Source organism: Colletotrichum gloeosporioides (assembly GCF_011800055.1).
Source record: "Colletotrichum gloeosporioides strain Lc1 chromosome Unknown consensus_84, whole genome shotgun sequence".
In the NCBI taxonomy this organism is placed as follows: domain Eukaryota; kingdom Fungi; phylum Ascomycota; class Sordariomycetes; order Glomerellales; family Glomerellaceae; genus Colletotrichum; species Colletotrichum gloeosporioides.
In genome coordinates this window covers 364,394-385,112 of record NW_025544729.1, presented here as the reverse complement: position 1 = coordinate 385,112, position 20,719 = coordinate 364,394, and the positions used below count along the sequence as shown (strand labels likewise).

At 54.8% G+C, this 20,719-nt stretch overlaps 8 protein-coding genes across 8 annotated transcripts; 4 read left to right on the top strand and 4 right to left on the bottom strand.

Annotated features, from left to right (window-relative positions):
- Positions 1 to 52: 52 nt before the first annotated feature.
- Positions 53 to 2,249, top strand: GCG54_00002172 (Protein unc-45-like A; the record flags this gene model as incomplete). Its single annotated transcript, XM_045402268.1, is given in 2 exon segments — positions 53 to 799; positions 813 to 2,249. The coding sequence occupies 2 exon segments, from the start codon at positions 53 to 55 to the stop codon at positions 2,247 to 2,249; spliced, it is 2,184 nt and encodes a 727-aa protein (XP_045258630.1).
- Positions 2,250 to 2,449: 200 nt separating this feature from the next.
- On the bottom strand, positions 2,450 to 4,168 carry GCG54_00002171 (tRNA (uracil(54)-C(5))-methyltransferase; the record flags this gene model as incomplete). Its single annotated transcript, XM_045402267.1, has 1 exon — positions 2,450 to 4,168. One exon carries the CDS (start codon positions 4,166 to 4,168, stop codon positions 2,450 to 2,452), a length of 1,719 nt encoding a protein of 572 aa, XP_045258629.1.
- Positions 4,169 to 5,026: 858 nt separating this feature from the next.
- GCG54_00002170 (Glutathione hydrolase proenzyme) lies at positions 5,027 to 7,070 on the top strand (the record flags this gene model as incomplete). The annotated part of the gene is made up of 7 exons (XM_045402266.1): positions 5,027 to 5,030; positions 5,099 to 5,277; positions 5,333 to 5,596; positions 5,648 to 5,807; positions 5,865 to 5,913; positions 5,961 to 6,554; positions 6,608 to 7,070. The coding sequence occupies 7 exons, from the start codon at positions 5,027 to 5,029 to the stop codon at positions 7,068 to 7,070; spliced, it is 1,713 nt and encodes a 570-aa protein (XP_045258628.1).
- Positions 7,071 to 7,200: 130 nt separating this feature from the next.
- Positions 7,201 to 9,006, bottom strand: GCG54_00002169 (GDP-Man:Man(3)GlcNAc(2)-PP-Dol alpha-1 2-mannosyltransferase; the record flags this gene model as incomplete). The annotated part of the gene is made up of 4 exons (XM_045402265.1): positions 7,201 to 7,376; positions 7,426 to 8,413; positions 8,466 to 8,601; positions 8,651 to 9,006. The coding sequence occupies 4 exons, from the start codon at positions 9,004 to 9,006 to the stop codon at positions 7,201 to 7,203; spliced, it is 1,656 nt and encodes a 551-aa protein (XP_045258627.1).
- Positions 9,007 to 10,837: 1,831 nt separating this feature from the next.
- GCG54_00002168 (Syntaxin VAM3) lies at positions 10,838 to 11,696 on the bottom strand (the record flags this gene model as incomplete). Its single annotated transcript, XM_045402264.1, has 2 exons — positions 10,838 to 11,359; positions 11,412 to 11,696. 2 exons carry the CDS (start codon positions 11,694 to 11,696, stop codon positions 10,838 to 10,840), a joined length of 807 nt encoding a protein of 268 aa, XP_045258626.1.
- A 447-nt stretch (positions 11,697 to 12,143) lies between these two features.
- On the top strand, positions 12,144 to 14,154 carry GCG54_00002167 (Nucleoporin NDC1; the record flags this gene model as incomplete). The annotated part of the gene is made up of 3 exons (XM_045402263.1): positions 12,144 to 12,282; positions 12,341 to 13,167; positions 13,216 to 14,154. 3 exons carry the CDS (start codon positions 12,144 to 12,146, stop codon positions 14,152 to 14,154), a joined length of 1,905 nt encoding a protein of 634 aa, XP_045258625.1.
- Positions 14,155 to 15,100: 946 nt separating this feature from the next.
- Positions 15,101 to 16,432, top strand: GCG54_00002166 (uncharacterized protein; the record flags this gene model as incomplete). Its single annotated transcript, XM_045402262.1, has 1 exon — positions 15,101 to 16,432. One exon carries the CDS (start codon positions 15,101 to 15,103, stop codon positions 16,430 to 16,432), a length of 1,332 nt encoding a protein of 443 aa, XP_045258624.1.
- Positions 16,433 to 18,972: 2,540 nt separating this feature from the next.
- On the bottom strand, positions 18,973 to 20,497 carry GCG54_00002165 (Secondary metabolism regulator laeA; the record flags this gene model as incomplete). Its single annotated transcript, XM_045402261.1, has 10 exons — positions 18,973 to 19,030; positions 19,091 to 19,648; positions 19,705 to 19,742; positions 19,790 to 19,812; positions 19,868 to 19,987; positions 20,044 to 20,062; positions 20,118 to 20,140; positions 20,197 to 20,287; positions 20,346 to 20,387; positions 20,465 to 20,497. The coding sequence occupies 10 exons, from the start codon at positions 20,495 to 20,497 to the stop codon at positions 18,973 to 18,975; spliced, it is 1,005 nt and encodes a 334-aa protein (XP_045258623.1).
- Between the last annotated feature and the right edge of the window lie 222 nt (positions 20,498 to 20,719).

The window sequence follows — 20,719 nt, the reverse complement described above, 5'->3', positions numbered from 1 at the left end:
CTGCTCAACCATTTTCCCAGTTGAGCCACGCACACACACAACACATCATCAAATGGCTGCCGTCACCCAAGCCTCCGCTCCCAAGACGGAGCCCTCCAGAGAGGATGAGACCCTGCTGGTCCTTGCGCGATTAATGGAAGGCGGCAAAGAGGACGACGAGACCATCCGCGACCTGGACCAGCTCACCAAGCTGTTGAATGACGACCTCCAGCTCATCCAGGCCAAGACATCCGCACCCACGATATGCAAACTCATCGACAGCGACTGCGTCGACACCATCTTGGCATACCTCGACATGAGACAGCCAGAGATCGTCCGCGCACACGCCATCGTGGCCACCTCCGCCTATCTCAAGGCGGCCGGTGACGATGGTGCCAAGAAGCTCTCGGGCTTCTTTTTCGACAAGGTCAAGAGGGGCACTTACGATGACTACATTGTCGCCTTCTGCGTTGCCGCTTCAGCCTTCCCCATCGTCCCGGACCTGACCGCCGAGCTGTTCCTCAGTGAGGGCTTCCTCAGCTCCCTGGGCCCCCTGATGAGGAGAAAGTGGAAGAGCCGCAAGGTCGAGACCGCCTGCCTGGAGATGCTCAACGCCGCCTGCATGAACTCGCAGTGCCGTGACGCGGTGAACAAGTACTGCACCGAGTGGCTGGAAGAGGTTGTCGACCAGGACCCCGACCAGATTGCCAAGGAGATGCAGCAAGATCCCGAGTACGCCGTCCAGGAGGGCTCCGTCGCCATGAGGAGGCATTCGGAGCAGGTCCAAAACTTGGCAGCCGTCATCCTGGCAAAACTGAGGGTATGGTATTCAGACCTTTCAACAACCGGACTTGAAGCCGTCCAATCTAGATCTGACTGACTTCAGAATGAAGGCGGTGCCCCCGGCGCCGGCGCTGAATGAGGAGGGGCAAGGGAAGATTTCACCGGCAATCACTACCATCGAAGACCTTTCAACGAGATTCACATCAATGCTCCTGAGCGACGACGACCATGGAGATCAACATTCAATCGAAGGCCTGGCATACGCATCGATCCAGCCAGCCATCAAAGAGAAGCTTGCGGGAAACCCAGATTTCCTGAAGAAGCTGGTCAAGAAGTTGGCGGACGCCCCGCCAAAGTCTCCCTTGACCTACGGAGCGCTCAGTATCTTGGTGAATATCACTAGATACCAACCTAAGCTGTCTGAGGAGGACAAGAAGATGAACCAGCTGAAGGCATACGCAGCTGCAGCTGGCAAGGGTGCTGGGCCTGATCCCCTCAACGACGACGATCACGTCACGGAACGGTGCAAGCGTGTCTTTGAGGCTGGCGTCACCCCGGTCCTGGTCACGCACAGCAAGTTTGGTTCACCTGCGTCGCTTTCTCTCACTGTCGCTATCATTTATTCCCTATCAGTTACAACCTCTTTGCGTGGAAAGCTGGCACAGCAAGGTGCTGTGAAACTACTCCTGACGGCGTGGGCCACACTACCAGAGACCGAGGCCGCAGGAAGGCGGACAGCCGCTCAGGCTCTGGCGCGAATTCTCATCAGCACGAACCCGGCTCTTGTGTTCGGCGGCAGCCGCTCCAATCCTCAAGCGTCAGCTATCAGACCGCTTGTTTCCATCATTCCTCCGGACCCGGCAGCTGAACACCGAGACCTGCTTCCAACTTTCGAAGCTCTCATGGCACTTACTAACCTCGCATCGACTGACGATCTTGACACTAGAAGAGCCATCATCCGCGTAGCCTGGCCACAGATTGAAGACCAACTGCTTTGCTCAAACGCGCGTGTGTCGAAGGCTGCCGTCGAACTCATTTGCAACCTCGTACAAGCGGTCGAAGGCTTGGCGCTGTATGCCGACGGTAGCCCCCAGGCAAAGGGACGCATGCACATTCTCCTTGCCCTAGCCGACGCAGAGGACGAGGGCACACGCAGTGCTGCCGGTGGCGCTCTCGCAGCCCTCACAGGGCACGAGAACGTTGTACAAGCCATTGTGGATCGTGAGCGAGGAGTCAAGGTTGTCCTCGACATGTGCGCGGATGACAACGAGGACCTGCGTCATCGCGCTGGTTTCATTGTTTACAACATGGTGGCTGCCGAGGGTGCACCTGGGGCCAACGCCCGCAAGAAGATTATAGAGGAGGGCGGCCTTGAGGTTCTCAAGGAGGCGGCCAAGAAGAGCCGGCGGGCGGAGGTTCTCGAGGTTCTCGTTCAGGCGTTGAAGATTCTGCTCGAGGATACCAACAACAGGGCGTTGGAGGGTTAGAGGACCGCATCTCTTTTGTACAAGATCCTGATACATGAGGTAGAAGGCAAAGACCCAAACCACGATAAACAAAAAAGACGGACTAGAGTTTCCTGAAACAAATGCAATCACCTCCCCGGGTGGCCTGGTACTTTTTATTCTATATTACGGAATGACGATGGTATCTTGTGTGTACTTTTTGATCTACCTTTTGACCTTGCTTACGCATCCTTTTCTACCCTGTTCAACACCGCCACGCCCTCGACGTGTCCCGTCTGCGGGAAGAAGTCGAATCCCACCAGGCTCTCAATCTCGTACTTTGTGCCATCGCCCCCGTCGCCGCGCACAAGCACGCCGACATCGCGCGCCTGCGTGTGTACGTTGCAGCTCACGTAGACGACCCGCCTCGGCCCATGGCGCAGCAGCTGGCTCAAGAAGTCGTTGTCGCAGCCCTTGCGCGGGGGGTCGATCACCACGACCGTCTCGTCCGCGGGATACGTCACGTGCTTGAACAGCTCCGGGGCGTCGGCGGCCATGAAGTTGCACTGCTCCTCGGGGAGGCCGTTGAGCTTTGCGTTCTTGCGGGCGTACTCGATCGAGTCCTTGGCGATGTCGATGCCGGTGCTGCCCTTGAAGAGCGAGGCGAGCGTGATGGTGAAGAGACCAGAGCCCGAGTAGGCGTCGATGAGGTACTTTATGCGGTCGCGGTTAGGGCCCGCGGGCGGCATGACGTGTTGGCGGATGTAGTCTGTGAACTTTGGCAGGATGGAGTTGTTGTTTTGGAAGAAGGAGTTGGCCGGGTTTGTGAAGATGAAGTCGTCAATGTACTCGCTCGACATGGCGCCCGTGGCTTCCGAGATGCACGTCTTGATGTCGACGTGGGCGTCTGTCTCGACGCGGACCGCATCCTCGGGGAGCTCGGCGGGTGGCTGCTCTGCGCCGGTTTTGGGGTACCGCGTGGTGTTCTCGCGGAGGAGGATCGTGGCACCCTTGGTGTAGTTGCCAAAGTCGCGGGCGATCCTCGCGCGCTCGCGCTTCATGCCCAGCCGTACGGCGTCCGTTCCGATGGGGCAGTCCTCGATGTCCAGCACGATTCTCCTGCCCTTTGCGTTGAAGCCCACCTCGGGGACCTTCTCGAGCGCCTTCCTGGGCCTGCCCTTCTTGTGGAAACCAGGGGGGCCGTCAAAGTGAGGGGTGAGCTTGGTGCGGTAGTTGTACTGCAGGGGGCTGCCGATGGTGTCCCGGATGGTCGGGACCAGCTCGGGCGGCAGCTGCGAGAAGTTCTTGTACGCCTTCTCGACGATGGTGCGCTTGTGGGCGAGCTGGGTGTCGTAGTCGAGCATCTGGAACTGGCAGCCGGAGCAGGTGGAGAAGTATTTGCAGTTGATCCGCGAGTCGTCGCGCAGGGGACCGGGCGCGATCACCGACAGGAAGTCGGCGACGGAGTAGTTTTCCTCGCGGACGTGGCGGACGACTTTGATCTTTGCGACGTCGCCGGGGGCCACGAAGGGGACGACGTAGACCTGCGGGGAGTGAGGTTGCACCGCGAGACCGTCTCCCGTGGAGGAGAGCTCCTTCACTTCCACCTCGATCTCAGTGAAAAGGTCAGGGAGCGGTATTTGAGGTGTCTCGACTGCGCCGTCCTCGCTCTCCTTCACCTCGGTCTCAGGGAACAAGTCCTTTCTTGAGGCGATGAGCGCTTGCACATCCGCCGCCAAGACCTCCTCCGACGATCCCTCCGTGATGTTCCTCTCACGCTTCGATTTCCTCTGCTTGGGATCCCTCCTGCCACCCCCCTGGCCCTGGAATTGGCGCTTGCCGTTCTGCTTGAAGTTGCCGTTCTTGTTCTGCCATTTCTGTCCTCCCTGGGGTTTTGAGGCACCGTCCTGGGCGGGTTGCGCCGCGGGCTGTGGCTGCTGAGCCGCCTCTGTTGTCGACATGGCTCTAAGTGTGAAGGCCGCGGGGATGCGGCGGCGGGCTGTGAGGTGGAAGCTAGTGAGGGCCGGGCGGAGTGAAGATGAATTCAGTCTCGGGAGCAACCGAAGGTGCAAACCCATGAGCCGGGTTCGGTGAAAGTTTTTTGGGTGACTGTCTGTAACTGTTGGAGTGCACTCAATTCGATACTTCAAGCAAACAAGTAATAGTTCGATGAGAGTGGAACAGACTCTCTGGATGCGTTGTTGTGGCAGCACCCTTTTGCAGCCAAAATTCAATGTACTGCGACATTCAATAAGTTGAAGCTTGTGACTTGTGAGAAAAAGTTATCACCGTCTGAAGTTGCTGAGAATTACTTAATTTGCCCTCGCCTGATTGGTCATCGGTGTGGGGCCGCGCCAGGTGATCGTTATCATGCGTCCCCCAGGTCCCAAGGTGCAGGTGTGGCAGCTTAGCTTCCCTTATCAGTAAGCCCGGGGGTGGTGGATCCCCGCGGCGGCGTCCCGAGACCTTGTGAGCGTCTCTGCTGGGGCACTTTCGCAATCGACATAAGTCATGGCGCTTTCCCACTCCCTGCCCACCCCCGAACACGGAATGGGGGGCGCAGAGAGAGGAGACTTGAGCTCGCCATCGCACCCAACCTTTTTTTTCTCCGTGTTGTGATTTGGCGGGAGGTTTGGTAGACTGTTTATGTTTTCTTAGACAGCCAGACAGTTCGGAGAGACAACAACACTTTGGACAGCTGAAGACGTAGAAGTCTTCCCTTTTTCGGCTTATCAGTCTTCGGCGTTTGCGCCGATAGGCTCTCGGAGCTACCGTCCGGTCTTGAAGACTCACTGACCTCCGCGTCTGTTCACTCCAACATGAGTGAGTTCGTCCCAACCCGTGGGATCAGCACTTTCTAGGAGCATGTTCATACTGACCATGTAAACCAGGGTCATCTCTCTCATTACGGCGTTTCTACGCCTCTTTGCTGGGTCTGGTCGAGTTGCAGCTTGTGTCGGCTGCCGTGATACCGGAATTCGTCTTTGACCCTAATGGCGGTGACACAGGCGCCGTTGCGAGCGAGTCTGTGGAATGTAGCAGGATAGGACGCGATCTCATCGCGCGTGGCGTACGTTCGGTTTGCCGGAGACTTGTAGAAGGATGATGCTGACTGGCTTTCATAGGGCAATGCCGTAGACGCCTTGGTTGGCACGACCTTTTGCGTGGGAACTGTGGGCATGTACCACTCGGGAATCGGCGGCGGCGGTTTCGTTGTCATCAGGGACTCGGACGGAAACTATGAGTCTATTGATTTCAGGGAGTCGGCGCCCGCTGCTGCGTTCCAAGACATGTACAAGGGTAACGTCCAGGGGAGTGTGTACGGAGGCCTGGCTGTGGGCGTGCCGAGTGAAGTTCGTGGTTTGGAATATATCCACAAGAAGTACGGCGTAAGTTTGGTTCTTGGAGGTCTTGTGAAACTTCACCTAACGAATGTGCAGTCTCTTCCATGGAAGACGGTTGTAACTCCGGCGGCCTTGTTGGCCAAGGGCGGATTCAGAGTCTCGGAGGACTTGGTCAGATATATGGCTTCAGCTATCGAGAACCAGAAGAACTTCCTTGTGGAGGATCCTGTCTGGGCCGAAGAGTTTGCCCCTAATGGTACCTAACACCCGAAGCTCTTGAAATCGTGTTCACGGTCACCTAACAGCGGGATAGGAACGCTTCTCAAGCTCGATGACACCATCTATCGCAAGAGATATGGAGCGTAAGTATTTCATAATCTACGAAATCAACCCCATCTAACACCACTAGTACGCTCGCCAAGATTGCCGAGGAAGGCCCCGAAGCCTTCTACAGCGGACCCATCGCCGAGTCGATGGTCGCCACGGTCCGCGCCACAAACGGCACAATGACCCTCGACGACCTGCAATCCTACAAGGTCATCACCCGCCAGTCCCTGAACATCACCTACCGCGGCTACCGCCTGACATCTATCGGCTCTCCCGCCAGCGGTGCTGTAGCCCTCAACACGCTCAAGATCATGGAGCAATTCGACCCCTCGGAGAGCGACGACGTGACCCTCGGCGTGCATCGTTTCGATGAAGCTATGCGCTTCGCCTACGGCGCACGCTCTCTCCTCGGCGATCCAGACTTTGTGACAGGAATCGGACCGTACGAGGACACTCTGATCGACGAGGCAACAGCCAAGAGTATACGAGGACGCATCCTCGACAACCAGACGCAGCCGGTGGAAAAGTACAACCCCCACGGAATGTACTCCAGCGAAGGCTTCGGAACCTCGCACATCGTCACCGCAGACAAGTCGGGCATGGCCACCTCCCTCACGACCACCGTGAACCTGCTCTTCGGCGCCCAGATCATGGACCCGCTGTCCGGAGTTATCCTGTACATCCCACCACTGACCCCTTTCCAGCCCTCACTCCGACTAACGTCCCCAGGAACAACGAAATGAACGACTTCTCCATCCCCGGCGTCCGGAACGCCTTCGGCTTCGAGCCGTCCCCCGCGAACTTTGTCCGCGCAAACAAGCGGCCCCTCTCGTCCATCACGCCCATCATCGTCGAGAATCCCGACGGAAAGCTCTACGTCACCGTCGGCGCAGCCGGCGGCTCCCGCATCATCAGCTCCACGGCGCAGGTCACCTGGCATGTCCTCGAGCACGGCCAGACCATGAAGCAGGCCCTCCGCGAGCCGAGACTACACGACCAGCTCATGCCTAACACCGTCACCTTTGAGTACCCCTTTGACAACGACACCGTTGCCAGCATGATCGACAAGGGCCACGTCGTCACTTGGGTTCCCGAGGGCCGCAGCGCGGTGCAGGGTATCAAGTTTGAAGATGGTGTCTTTGAAGCGGCCAGCGAGCCGCGGCAGAAGAACAGCGGCGCGTTTACTGTCTAGATGCATGACATGATGATGTAGACCGTATTCTTATTCTAAAAACGTTTTCCATGTTTATTGAGGTGTCTGAAGGAAAGGGGTATCCTCGAGTCTATCGGTACATATAGAGATACAACTAAGAGCAATGCATTTAGGGCGTCATAGCCACGAGCTTTTCCATCTGCGCGATCCACTTCTTATCAAATTCCGTCTCGGTGAATCGCTTGGCTGATTGTCGTGCTCTGAGGCGGATAGGAAGCGTGTCCTTGATGGAAAGAGCCTTCTCATAGCCTTCTGCGAATTCTTTGACGTTAGTGGCATGGAAACCTGCAGTCCTGTTAGCTAGCACACCCAAAGGTCACAAAGAGTCACTCACCAGTAGGTTGGCCATCGACTTCGACCACAATGTCAAGCTTGGGACCTCCACTGTCGTGAACAACAGAGATGAGGCCCGCAGCCTGATATTCAACCACGCCAATGCCAAAGTGCTCGTTCCACATGCCATTCACGCCCACAGACGCCCTGCGCAGCCAGTCCAAGATCTCAGGCCAGGACGCGTCCAAGTGAAACTCAACTCTGTCCTTAATGTTGAGCTCATTTACAAGGAGGCGCAGCGTATACACCCTCTTGGAATCATGGTCATCCCTAACACTACCGATCAGGACCAGCTTCGCGTCCTTGGCGGCTTCTGTGTTAGTCTTGAGAAACTCGGCAAAGGACTGAATGATGAGTTGATGGTTCTTCTCAGGGCGGAACTGAGCAATGTAGACCATGGCCCTCTCCCGCTTCTTCTCACTGGCTTCGGATACCTCCACAGCTTCCTCGAGCTCCTCAACGGCGCAAGGGGGGTAGTTGACCTCAATCGGGTTGGTGCGATGTCTGGCCTGGCGATGCGGACCCCAGAGCTTCTGGACATGGCCCTGCGTCCAAGTCGAATTCGTCATCACAATGTCAACAGTTGATCCAACGCGGGAATACAGCGCGGCAAACAGTCGCCAGTAGGTCTTTTTAACCGTGCCCCGCAGGCCAACGCCTTTGCCGGCGTTGACACCTTGCGTTCCGGTTGTAGATTTGGGGTCGAGTGATTCCAGCATATCGGTTGAAATAGTCGGGTAGTGCACATATGCGCAGGTGGGTACTTTGTGGAAGAGGAGCTTGCACAATCCCAGAGCGAAGGCATAGCCCATGGTGTCAATGAAGATATCGGGAACCAACAGCTGAAAGGCGTCCCACGCCAGTATCATTGAGCCCAATGACTGGCCAAGAAGCGTAAAGTGAGGCCACGTCGAGGCCAGGACGAGGTGTCTCGTGCTCAGGTAGCAGAAGTTGATGGTCGGGGAGTGGAGGTCGATGTTGAACCGAGTCTGAGACACTGTGTGAGTGCGGAAAGAGGGCATGGGTGTTGGAGGCACAAACCTTGACACGCGCAAGCATGGACTGCTTATTCATTTCGTGATCGCCAGTGTAGACGACGCAGAGGGCGTTCGGGTATCTTTCCTGAGTGGTCTTGATCGCGGCCCAGAGGACTCGCTCTCCGCCGCCTCCAGCGTTGCTGCGTCTTGTTAGTCGCCGCCTTTCACTCTCTTACAAGGTCGACGCACCAAAAGGGATGGAAAAAGCCGACAACCCCGGTCCAGTTGGTGTCCTTTTCTCCTCCAGCAGAGCTTCCAGATGATTGTGCCTGCACATTGGTCTTGTTGGACCCCGATCGAGCTTGGGAGAAAGCCTGCTGCTCGGCAGTCATAAGCTCGAGAAGCTGGGCCCGTCTCCCCTCCGTCTTCTTGCGCAAATACCAGCCCAACAGCGAGCCGATGCCTCGCATCAGCATAGGAATCATGATGTAGGTCGCAAGCGGGGTGATGGCGATGATCGGTACAACAACGTAGGCGAGGGTCCACGGATCGAGGCCGAACGAGAAGGGCTTCTGCCCAGACGGCGCTGAACAGGTTTCTGGCATCGGAGTCGACCGAGAGGGTGAGAGGGGACGAGGATTGAGCTTGCTATGCTGCGTCGTGACCGGAGTTCGTTTGTACCAAATGGCAGTCGAGGGCGAAAGGCGCTGCGGTGAGGTCCAGCAGCATCAGCATGCCCATTGACGTTGGTGGGATGCTCAAGAGACGAGATGGGACGGGACTTGAAATGGCCAGGTTGTACTGCAAGCTAGAAATGGGGCGGGGGGAGCTGCAGCGCTGCACATGGGGGGCGGCACACCCTCCCGCGTGTAAGGTATTAGGTACGGGCTCACAGTGGAACCCCGCAAGGGTCCAGGTCTTTTCCGTCCCGATACAGTGCACTAGCTCGGCTGAGGGCGCTAAACTGGAATTGGCCAACCAGCCAGCGCCGCACGAAATTGAGCAGCACCAAGGAGGTACGTACTTGATAGGTAAATACTTTACCTAAGAAACTAACTTACCTCACTCTCTCAGTCTCAAGCCTCACCCAATCCATCTCGGCACCGCACCAGCCTTCGTGCCTGTCTGGTGTCTCTCCGACAGCTCACTCCTGTACTGCCCAACGCCTCTTGAAGACATTGACGGATCAGAGGTCAGACCGCGATGGCTTCTCTAAGAGGCGCGCGTCACATCTCGGCGCCCACATGGCGCCTGCCAGCCGGCTGCTCTACAAAACCATTTCACACTTGTTTCCGACCAGGCCTCGCCAACAATACGCAGCGCTTCACCCAGCACAAAATTGGCACCAGGCGTCTCCACATTCAGGCGGTAGAGAGCTGTATCCAACTCGCTCAGGATCACATGGTCTCACTGCACCTCGCCGGTCTAGGTTGGCTAACAGCCATTTTCGGACTGGCATTGATCCCCGCGGCACTCCGAGTGCCGCTGACCATCTACTCAACCAGAATTTCAGTGCGCCAATCGAAATTGAATCCTTTGGTGCAGGCCTGGAACCACACAGTCCGCTCTCCAACCAGAATTCAAAAGGTTCTCGACGTAGCCAGGGAAAGGAAAAGAATATACAGGGAACGGGGTGTGCAAGAATGGAAGAACCTTGCACCAATGCTCACCATACCATTCTGGCTAGTCAACACCGAAGCCATCAGACGGGTATGCGGCGCCAATGGTGGTCTGCTTTCACTCATCACTGGCAGCTACAGAGAAGCAGCACAGCCCGATGGCGAGGGAGCAGCTATCATCTCAGACCAGACAGCAGCAGCTCTGTCGGCGGCTTCTGATGGTATTCAATCAGCTGCTACAGCCTTGGACACGGGTGTTTACTACGCGCCTGGGCAGCTATTATGCGACATCGCAGCTCGCTCCGATCCCTTGCTTCTTTGGCCTTCGCTTCTCGCTGCGACAATGGTCACGTCTTTCTGGCCGCAAGGCAACGAGATGAAGCGGCTGGTCTTTGGCTTATCCACCGACCTCAAACTCCTACCTCCGAGCACGAGATGGAGAGTCCGATTTAGCAGAGCGGCACTTCTCGTCGGCGCAGTCGCACCGTTCACACTCTGCCAGCTGCCGGTGGGCTTGTTTTGGTATTGGATCTCGTCATTTTGGGCTGGACATGCGCTCAGATGGTTCGCCCAACTATTCACCGGTTCGCCAGAGGAGGCAATCCGGGAGAACAAGGTCGTTCCTTGCCGGAGTTACGAGCCGATGTTTTTAAAGATGAAATAGATAGGAACTAGTTGAAACGCGGAGGAACTTTGGAAACATTGTTTCGGTGGCCGCACTAAGGACTGACGATAGTGTACAAACAAAAGGCCATACGCCCATAACGCCCTGAATAAACCAACATACAGAAATGAAAGCGCACAAACTGTCCCGATACTAGTCAAGGAAAACGGCGAGAAGAACGATGGTGAGGATGACAGCCAGAATCAGTAAGAGGCAGCAGCCCTTGTTGCGCGCAGCCTTTTGATGTCTGGCCGCCTGTCGGAGCTCAACCTGGGCGCCTCGGGTGTCGTCTCGCACATCTTCCACGTTGTCCGCGATCGACGTCAGCTGTTCGCCCTGCTCGGATACAATCTGCGCCACTTGTCTGAACAGAACATTTAAGTCGCCAACACCTTGCTCAATGTTGCGGATCTCCTCCTCGCGCTCGATGATAAGTGCCTCCTGGAAGTCCACCTCGTCCTGGGATGCTAATCGGATGGCTTCCTGCTGCTGCTGTTGCTCGAGACGGTCTTCGGTGCCAGCCGAGGCGTCTGCTCCCTCTCCGTCTTGCGCCGCGCGCGCAGCTGTGACCGATGCACGCTGCTTCTCGAGGGCCTTGCGCTGGATGTCTTGGAACTCTTGGAGGGCATTCTGGAAGTCCGTCGAGACCCTAGACTGGTCATACTTTTGTTGTTTCTGAGATGAAAGTCAGCGGGAGAACATGCATTCTCTGCGCGCCACAATATACCGTCAAATCGTCCCAGGTCTGGAGCTTCTTCACTCCATCCCCAATCTCCTTGCATAGGTCCCGTGTCTTGTCTAGGTGATCATGGACTCTTTCTCTCACTCGAGCGGTGTCGCGCTTCGTGCCGAGAATATTGACATCAGACGTCAGCTGCTGGATGTTGCGCCGCAGGTTGAAGATCTTGTTCGTCAGCTGCGATTGGAGCTGCTTGAACTCGGGGTCGTCGGAGTAGTTGCCCTGGCGACCTGATCGGCCCGCTTCGAGCGACGAGAGTTGATCATAAGACATCTTCCGAGATGAGAAAACAGAAGCGATGGGTATCAAAAGAGTGAATTCGTATCGTGCGACGATGGACCAATTTGGACAATACCAATATCTTGTATTGTTGGAGAAATGCGGGCTCGTGATGCAATGCCGGGAGCTAGATGTCGTCGTTGACTGTGGCTGGAACCTACGTAAGTGCCTGCCGTCATCCAATCACGTCACGTTCGCATTGGTGATGCCTGATTATCTTATCTCCACGTGATATGTCGTGGCTTACCTCAGTCTGCAGGTGGCTTTATCGGTGGGCCCAGGCGCCCTGACAGCTTGACCCGTACCTTACCTAGCTGCAGTGTTGTTGCATGGGAGATTTTTGCATTATTTACTTACTTCCAGATCCCGGCACGAGCAGCTCGAGTGCAGCCTCGCCAACTTCTTCCCCAAAACACGGTCAATCGACCATGCGCTGTCAGCATGGCATCGGCAACAGTCAGAAGGGCGCCTTACAAGGACTTTCTGCAGCCTGCACTGCATAGACGGTTTTCTTCCACGGCTACCATTTTGCTCGCCCTTTCTTACTTCCAGGCCATCATTCTGTCCGGCTGGAGCTCTTGTGAGTTGCCGCTTACGATGCCTACCTACGAGCGAAGCTCACGGCTGACCTTTGCTAGACTTTTGGACATGGTTTCCCATTGGCCCTGCTGGCATTCGTACCCTCTTCATCTTCATCTGTGGGCTGGCGATACTGGTCCTGCGCATCTCCCAATACCACGTCGGCGTCCGCGCTGCTAATTCGACCTTCGACGCGTTTACCAAGTTCTTCTTCAGCCTCCAGACCATCGAGACATGGATGTTCTACAGCTTTTCGAGCACCCTCTTCTCCTACATATACCTGTGGGCGCTTCCAGAGACCGCGAATCTGGGGGTGGTAACATACTACAGCGGCGACCGCGCGCGAGCGAACGAGAGGACGATTTTCTTCTTTTGCTATATGGCAATCAGCGCTGCCGTGCAAGCGCTTTTCCACTTCTACCAGGATGACGACAAAATCCTGATCAACGTCTCGAGGTCGAAGAACGGTGAGGCGAAGAGCTCGGGGGATAGCTCCGCTACCTTGAAGAATGTTGTCGGAGAGATCCCAGCGATTCTGGCCCAGGCAGGCTCCAGAGCTTTTGCCAACATCCTCGTCACATCCGTTGTCTACTTCTTCCTCCTGCGATCTTGGGCCTGGGGGTGGGCGCTATTCTTCCTGCGGCCCTTCTACAACCTCCCCAAGACGAACATGCTGCCTCCCAGTCAGCCAGTCGACATCCACCTGTTCGTTCGCTGCTTTATTGCTGGCTTTCTCATTTCCAGCGCATGGAAGACGGCGAACCATGCTTTCTCGACTTTCATGGTTAAAGAACCGCTGAAGAACGGCAAGCCCCTTACCAGCGAGTCCAAGGATCCCAATGGGAGCCTACTGAATGGACTCAAGAGCAAGAAGTCGCAAATCCGGGTAAGTCATCTTCTGTTTTTCTGACAATAATCCAACTGACGTCCGCAGTGTTTTGCTCTGTGGGAACTTGCACACATTGCCCGAAGCGATGATGTCAGACGGAAAGCTATCTACGAGGATATTGATCGAAAAGACGGTCCCATGTGGTCGCAAGTTTTTGTGCTCTGTCTCGAGGTGGTAAAGAGCATTGAAAAGAGAATTGATGAGTACGGAAAGCCTCCAGCAGCGCCTGCTCCTCCCGCCGAGCCTGAGCAGGTGCGGGCTCGTTCTTCGGCACCTCTGAAGGAGGATCCGATCTTCCAGAGCAAGCCAGCGAACAAGAGCATGCGCGGCGAAGTGGAAAAGGCCCTTACGTCGGTTGGACGACACCCTGGTCACTCTCCCGTCTCGCAGCTCAGCCCTCTGGCAAAGAAGACGCTTCGGGGTGCGCGGGACAAGGTCTTGAGCAAGGAGCAGCAAGAGGCTCTGTCCTCCCCTCAGTTGAGAACCCAGATCCAGACTTGGGCACTGACGATCGTGGGTAACGAGTATGTGGGCTGGATCTTCCGCCAAGAATTCCGCAACCGCCTCACTGCTGTAATTCTAGGATCCCCGTACTCGGAGCTGAGCCAGTACATCAACGCCGTCGATGTGCTCAGCTTGTTCTTGGTGAACAGCATTCAGGAGGACAAGTTTGGTAACGTCCACAGAGACGTCGCGTCCGTCATTCGAAACTTCACCATCATAATCAACAAGATTGAGGCGTTCAAGGCCAACTTCCCGGTTCACTGGACGGATATCCAGGGAAGCAGGGCCACGCCGGAGGTGGATGGAGTGTTGTCGGCGCTGAAGACGGGCCTTGCTCAAGTTGTGGCAGAGTTTGAGCCTTACGCGAGCGACTTGAGATTAAGCCGCACGGATATCAGACTAGCCAAGGAAGCTTCGACCGAAGCATCTCCCACCGAGGAGGACAGACCATTGCTCCCTGAAATGCAACAGGCCCGGTAGGTACGGGCCATGTCGCAGGTGCGTGCTTGGTGCAGATGGATCAATAGATTGAGCAGTCGGTGAGGGGCGCATGGGGGGCGAGGCGGACGAAAAAAAGATATTCGCATGCATAATGAAGTGTGCGTATACCATACAATCAAAGAAAGTAAAACACAACACCGATTGCAAGCCCCAAAGTCTATCACATGTAACTGCATGAGTCCGTCTGGTCTGGATCAGAAGCAGAATGGACGCGAGACGATTGGATGCCGGCGATTGGGCGCAGTCGCACATGTAAGACACCTTCTAGACGCTAGTCATGCCTTCTCGTGTCGACAGAGCAGCGGTAACGAGAAAAATAAGGTAGTGCTACTGAGGATTCCCCCAAGTCCAGCAGCCCAGCCCATTGTGATCCTGCGAGACCCGGGTTGGAATGTAGATGGCTAGTGCCCGTTGGCCGCTCACCCGCCTGGGCCGCTAGGCCGAATCTTGAATTGGAAGACCTGAAAGCTGGAAGCTACAAGGGTCCCCCATTGGAACCCCCACCTGCGCTTTTGAATTTGGGGGGAATGAGCAGTGGACCGCAGCGAAATAAAACAACATGACCCAGCCTCTCCCGCCCTCGCCTGGCTCTGGCGGTTCCCGGTTCAGGTCGTCACCATCACGCTACGTGCGGCGCAACCTCCCGCCATCTTAACCAACCTCCATTCTCACACTCGTTCCCTCAAACCTTTCCCCTTCCTTCTTCCGTTCCCTATGTAATGTTTAGCCTTCTACGTCCCTCTTCTTCTGACCATTCACGCCACTATTATCGACACTATTCGCATCGGCGCATATTCACCCAGCCATGCTTTTCCGATTTGCACCATTACCTCATGCACTGACCCGACAGTCCATGATCTCTGTCCAGAAAACTCGTCACCTCCCGGGTTGATTCCCTCGAGACGCACCTATCACACCATTCCCGATGTTCTCTCCACGCGCAATTTTCCGTTTTATATACGGCAGCTTCTACTTCGTCCTATGTTTCCTCCTCGCCGCCCTCCTCCTCGTCACCCCCGGCGACACTATATACCAGGCTTACTCCAACAACCAACCATACAACATATGGATCATCGCCGCGACCCTCACTCTCGTCCTTCTCATCGTCTCCTTCATCTATGCGACGCGGTTGTATCTGAACAAGACTATCCTCGCATCGATACCGAAACCATGGGTCCCCATCGAAAGGGGCGACGTGAACAAGAAGGTTCACGAAATGATCACGGCGGACCTCAAACGCAGCGCAGCAATCGCCTACGATGCGAGACCCCGAGTCGAGACCAATGCGCTGGGCAGCGAGGCCGATGAGACGGTTGCAGAGAAAACCTACAGCGGAGGCAGCGAAGGAAAGAAAAGGTTTCAACTCGTGAGCCTAAAGAAGCCCGCCACGACAGAGAATGAGACAGGCATAGCACTGCCTCCTCGACGACCAGTCTGGGGCGAAATCGAACACTACGGCTGGTCGTCCCCCAACTCCCTCGATCTCCCCGATCTACAATACGGCACCGTCCTCTCCGAACTACCGAACCTCATCGAGGCGAAGGCGCTCACGTCTGCGCCCCCCGATCCAAAATCCTCGACTATCCCGCCGTTGCTCGATCCCGATGCCGTAGCACTTCTGCAGCGACCTCTGCAAATGGGGTTGCGCGATTACTTCGGACACCTGGCTGAGCTGGGTGTCATTTCGCTTAACGCGACGACCGCAGACTTCCTGGCCGCTTATGAATATGCGCGATTCTCCACCCGGCCAATATCGAATGCACGGTTTCGCGAGTTAATGCACTTATTTGCCGCTATCCTCCGAGGCATGCGACCCTTAGATACAACCATACTAGGCTTTGCGGACGAGCCCAGCGAAGAGAGCGATATCGATAACGATGCGCCCATGGGCACAAACCCGACTACGCCTCGAAGCAACCTATCCCGTTCCGCAACGCAGAGCACACAAGGCTCCTTTCAAAAGAAGAGGGTGCCGCAGATGGATGCGCGCAACTCTTCAGCACATACTTGGCTTCAATACCGTACAGCACCTGCAACACCAAATATAGGTACTCTAGGCGGTGCAATATCCAGATCATCGAGCTTAAACAGCTTTGCTCAGTCTCGGCCGGCGTACGGACCTAGTCATTTCTCATCTAGCGCCAGTATGAGATCAAGGGCATCCGGAAGCTCGGCATCGGGCTCAGTCATCCGACTGGCAACCCGAACAGACTCGACCGATTTGCCGTACGTGCTAACCTTGAGAGAAACAACATAGCAGTCAAAACCTGTATTATCACGATTGAATGACACTGGGCATTGGGTTTAGCATGATATCCACGGCGTTCTGGTGTACGGGGCAGCCACATGTATTATTTAATCGTTAATTACACAAGTTTTTGGACACTTTCTCTCCAAAGGATTATCTAAGTATTATCCTTTGAATGCCTGCTGCATCAATGCCTGCTGCATCTGTGACACCTGCACCTCCGCCGGTCAAAGGCTGCTCGGATTGCCGCATGCGTCTCCGCGCTGTCCTAAAATAGGAGTTGCTTTGACAGGCTCGTCGCCAGTAGCAACCCGCTGAGGTGGCTTCAGCCGAGAGGAAGCTAGCGGGGAAATCTCCGAAAAAACGTGGCTTATGAGATCCAAAGAGTGACGACATGTTTCGAAGGAAAAGAAGGTGGAAGGGAATTCGCAATTTGGGTGTGGAGGGGAATCGTGTTATTGCACCTGTTGCACCATTGCACGGTGCGAACGGGCAGCCTGCACTCAGCCAACTCTTTAGTTGCGGCCCCTATGTTCGGCAGTGCTAGTAGAGGAATATCCTCGGCGAAAGCGACGGCTGGGCCCGCTAGAGTCTCTCTCTCACTGGCATTGTGCCTTTGTTTTCGGTGTCTTTGTCTGTTTTCCCGGTGCCTGGAGCAACAGTAGATAACGCAACTCGGGTATCAGCCGGGGACACCGGCCGGAGCGGATCCGAGAGGGTATATGGATCGGATCCGAGCGGGGCCGAATAATTACGGAAGCCGTATTAGCTGAGCTGACACTACCCAGCCATCAGAGGCGTTGTAGGTAAGCATCTGTTGCTTGTTAGCCGATGTCACTATTCCAATCATGAAACCCTAGTCTCACTGATAGATTCTGATTGGAGGAGCATCGTTCTTTGACGTGCAGAGAGAGAGGTCCAACCCTCACATATCGCTTTCATTTCTTGACTTTGGAGATGGCTTCGTCTATGATCTTGGTTCTTTCGTCAATACGCTGACGAATAGAGGCTTTGGTCTGGCTGAAAAGAGGGATGGGACCATTCCTGTCGGCCAAGAAGGAGGCGACGCGTTGTTTCTCTTGCGACTTGGCGGCGTCAACGTCGGAACCGATCATGTTGGCTGGGTTTTCACTGGATTACAGTCCATGTCAGTCCAAATACTTGCTCCTATGGTATAGAAAAGCAACGCTCCGCTGATGCAATGTGAAATACAAGTCGTAATGTATTACAATCAATACGGGATGTGAGTCCATGTGCTAAGACTACGTACCCGTTCACTAATGTTCTGGTAGAGCTGGTGTCCATCTGAGCGTGACGTGCCTGTGCAACAGTGATATTAAACTGGCGTCGAGGGCTTCGCGAAGAATTTGACCTTTATTCGAGGGTTTCGCGTCTAGAAAAGATAACAAAAATTGAAAAACTCTGAGATTCAACAGGGCGGCTTTCCTACAACGCAATCGAGTTGAGAACCATATTATATGAAAACTGTCGTAGTCCAGGGTCGCAACGAAGGATTTTGTCCACAACATGTTTATTGGAGGGAACTATCGAGGCGGCAGCATCATTTGAACAATCTGCTGCCTGAAAGTGGACGAGCATTCTAGCAGCTACTTCGTTGCATCTGCAGTTCCCTGCCATTGTTGCATGGCGTTCAAGTACCACTTCTACCTCCGCCAAGTTCGGGCAGATAAGTCAAGCACACGACTGATGCGGGTATATGCCATGCGTCGGAGAGTGAATTAATCTGGCCAATGATCTGAGAGCAGGTCGTGAACACAGTTGAGGCTTTGATGGTTGAGGTTGGCCATGAGGCAAACGAGGCAGCAGGACGCCTCCTCCACGGCGTCGAGGAATTAAGCTCAATTGGACGACATGTACGCACATCTCCCCGTGATTGGCTTTTTCGTCAAGTCATTCGTTCTTTGAGGGACGGGTGCAGCCGACAAGGCAGGATTCGCCGCGCCTCCAGTTCGCCATATTTGTGTGGTTCGCCCGTGAGAAATTTGGGGTAGTTGAGCTTCCCCCAGGTCTCAATGCCACTCATGTCACAAGCAGATCCGACAAGGGCTTACCGCCAAATAACCAGCTCCCATGGTCCATTTGGGTCGGCCTTGGTCAGACGTTCAACGGTCGTGGTCTGACATTGACTATTCCAGGAATACATGCAGCCATCTGCTTGACTCCGCCTTCGTCGCTAATATGATGGAGAGCTGTGGAGTGGCAAATATCTGCCATCCGCGTCGAGAATAGTCACTCCCAGCATTGTGTCCCTGCGGCATAGAACGGACTTCAGATTAAAGGAATAAAGATCGCTAGATCCCGTTCGACTCGGGTTTCCTGCATTTGTGCCTCTTACTCTCCGAGTCGGTGGGGCCGGACCGACCCGGTCTTGAAAATCATGGTGGGTAGCGCGAGCGGCGGGGTCGGGCTAAGGGTCTTTGGGGAGACTTCCAGGCTATTTTGAATGAGAGAATGTGCTCTGCAGATGAAAAGTCTCTTGGATCAATCTATCTAGACGAAAGGAAACGGTTCCTTATGTCAAGAGTCACCTATGCTTCAGGCGGCTCCGAAGCTTCCTTCTCAGGTTTCCGGCCCCAAACGGAGTACCTCAACCATTTGTTAGTACATCTTTCAACCCCTAGAGCTATAGAGCTATAAATCACTTACACTAGGAAGTAGGCGTGAACCTTGCCCTTCTTCATCTCATCCCGCACATGCGCGCAGAATACCAACACTTCCTCCTTGGTCCAGTCAAGCATGCGAGTAAACAGAGCCATGCAGATGGATTCAATGCCTTGCATCATGCTCTCAGCGCACCACAAGCCAATGTTCTTTTGACGGGGATCAGCGGCCCAAGTGCCGACGGGCCAGTACTCCGTGCGTTCCTGAACGTCAACGAAGCCTGCCTCTTCAAGCAGCCTCTTGAAGCTTGGTGCCGTTGTAATGGGCTGCCCGGCGACATCGGTGGCTTTCACGACGTTCTGCGTCCACTGCAAGATATATGAGTCCTCTGTCATTGTGCCATCTCCACATATCGCTGGGAAGTTGTTGTCGTGTAATTCGATGTATCCACCAGGCTCGAGGTTGTCGTAGGCTTGAGAGAGAAATTTAGGCCAGCTGCGGAAGCTCCCGACCATAGCCCTCACGAATATAAAGTCAAACGGCTGCGAGAATATCCACGGCTTGTCGATATCATCCACCTCAAAGTAACAGTTTGGAGGGACGCTGGTAGCTAAGGTCAGTTATCTCTCGTGGCTGGACGAAAGTCATAACAAACTCACAATTCAGGCTGGATCGGACTCAAATCAACCCCGATAACCTGTGATTGCTTAGCTCAATTAAGGTCAGCTTCACTCAGTGACTCACGGTTGCCTCGGGATGCTCGTCCGCTACAGTATGATTAGCTCAGAATTCTCAAAGAAATCGAAGTGCTTTCCACCATACCATAGTCTATGGACCATATGCCGGTTCCAGTTCCAACGTCCAGGACACGGTTCGCACCGTACTTCTTGGGGCTGTTACACAGGCTGTCCCACGTTCTCAGCCACAGTTCATGAGCATGGTCTACGACGTATCCATCGTCAGTCGCATGCTATCGTTTTGATTTTGGCTAGACGTACCCAGACGATCTTGCTCCGTCTGCGTCAAGTGACGTTAGCCCCCACTCTAGAAAGAAATCAAAGCCGAGCCCTACCTCATCATTCGGTCCAAAATACTCTGCGGTACTGTTGTTGGTAAGAGATTTCTCACACCACTTTCGGCTTTCAACTCACTTCCGTCACTCAGCCGGTGGTAGGTGCGGCCATTCTCTGCTCGAAATTCCATAATGCTAGACCTCAAGGAAGCCTTCGACGATGCTAAGGACTTCGAATTGTTAGTTGAGGACTCAAACCCACCTCAGACAGACATGGGAACGGCTAACCTCAGGCGTTACAGACACGGCGTCATCTTCGACTTGAGTCGCCTTTTTTACATCAGTCAACTCTGCCCCATGTAGTATGATATATACCGCAATTGCGACGTAGAGCACATTGCACTCACAGCAACAGGGGGTTGAGGAGCGTGTTCCGCCATTTCTGCTAAGCAGCACACCCTTTTTCAAAGTCGCGTTCCAGGGGAAAAAAGATGAAAAGGTTTTGGGAAATGCCAAATGGTGGGCGGGAATGAACGGGGATTAAATGTGGTTTTGACACCTCGGGAAACAGATGGGCCAACAGCCCCCTGGTCGTGAACATCCCAGCCCACTTGTTGGCACCCCGCTCAGTTGGTTCTTCAGATGCAGTTTGTCAAAACCCG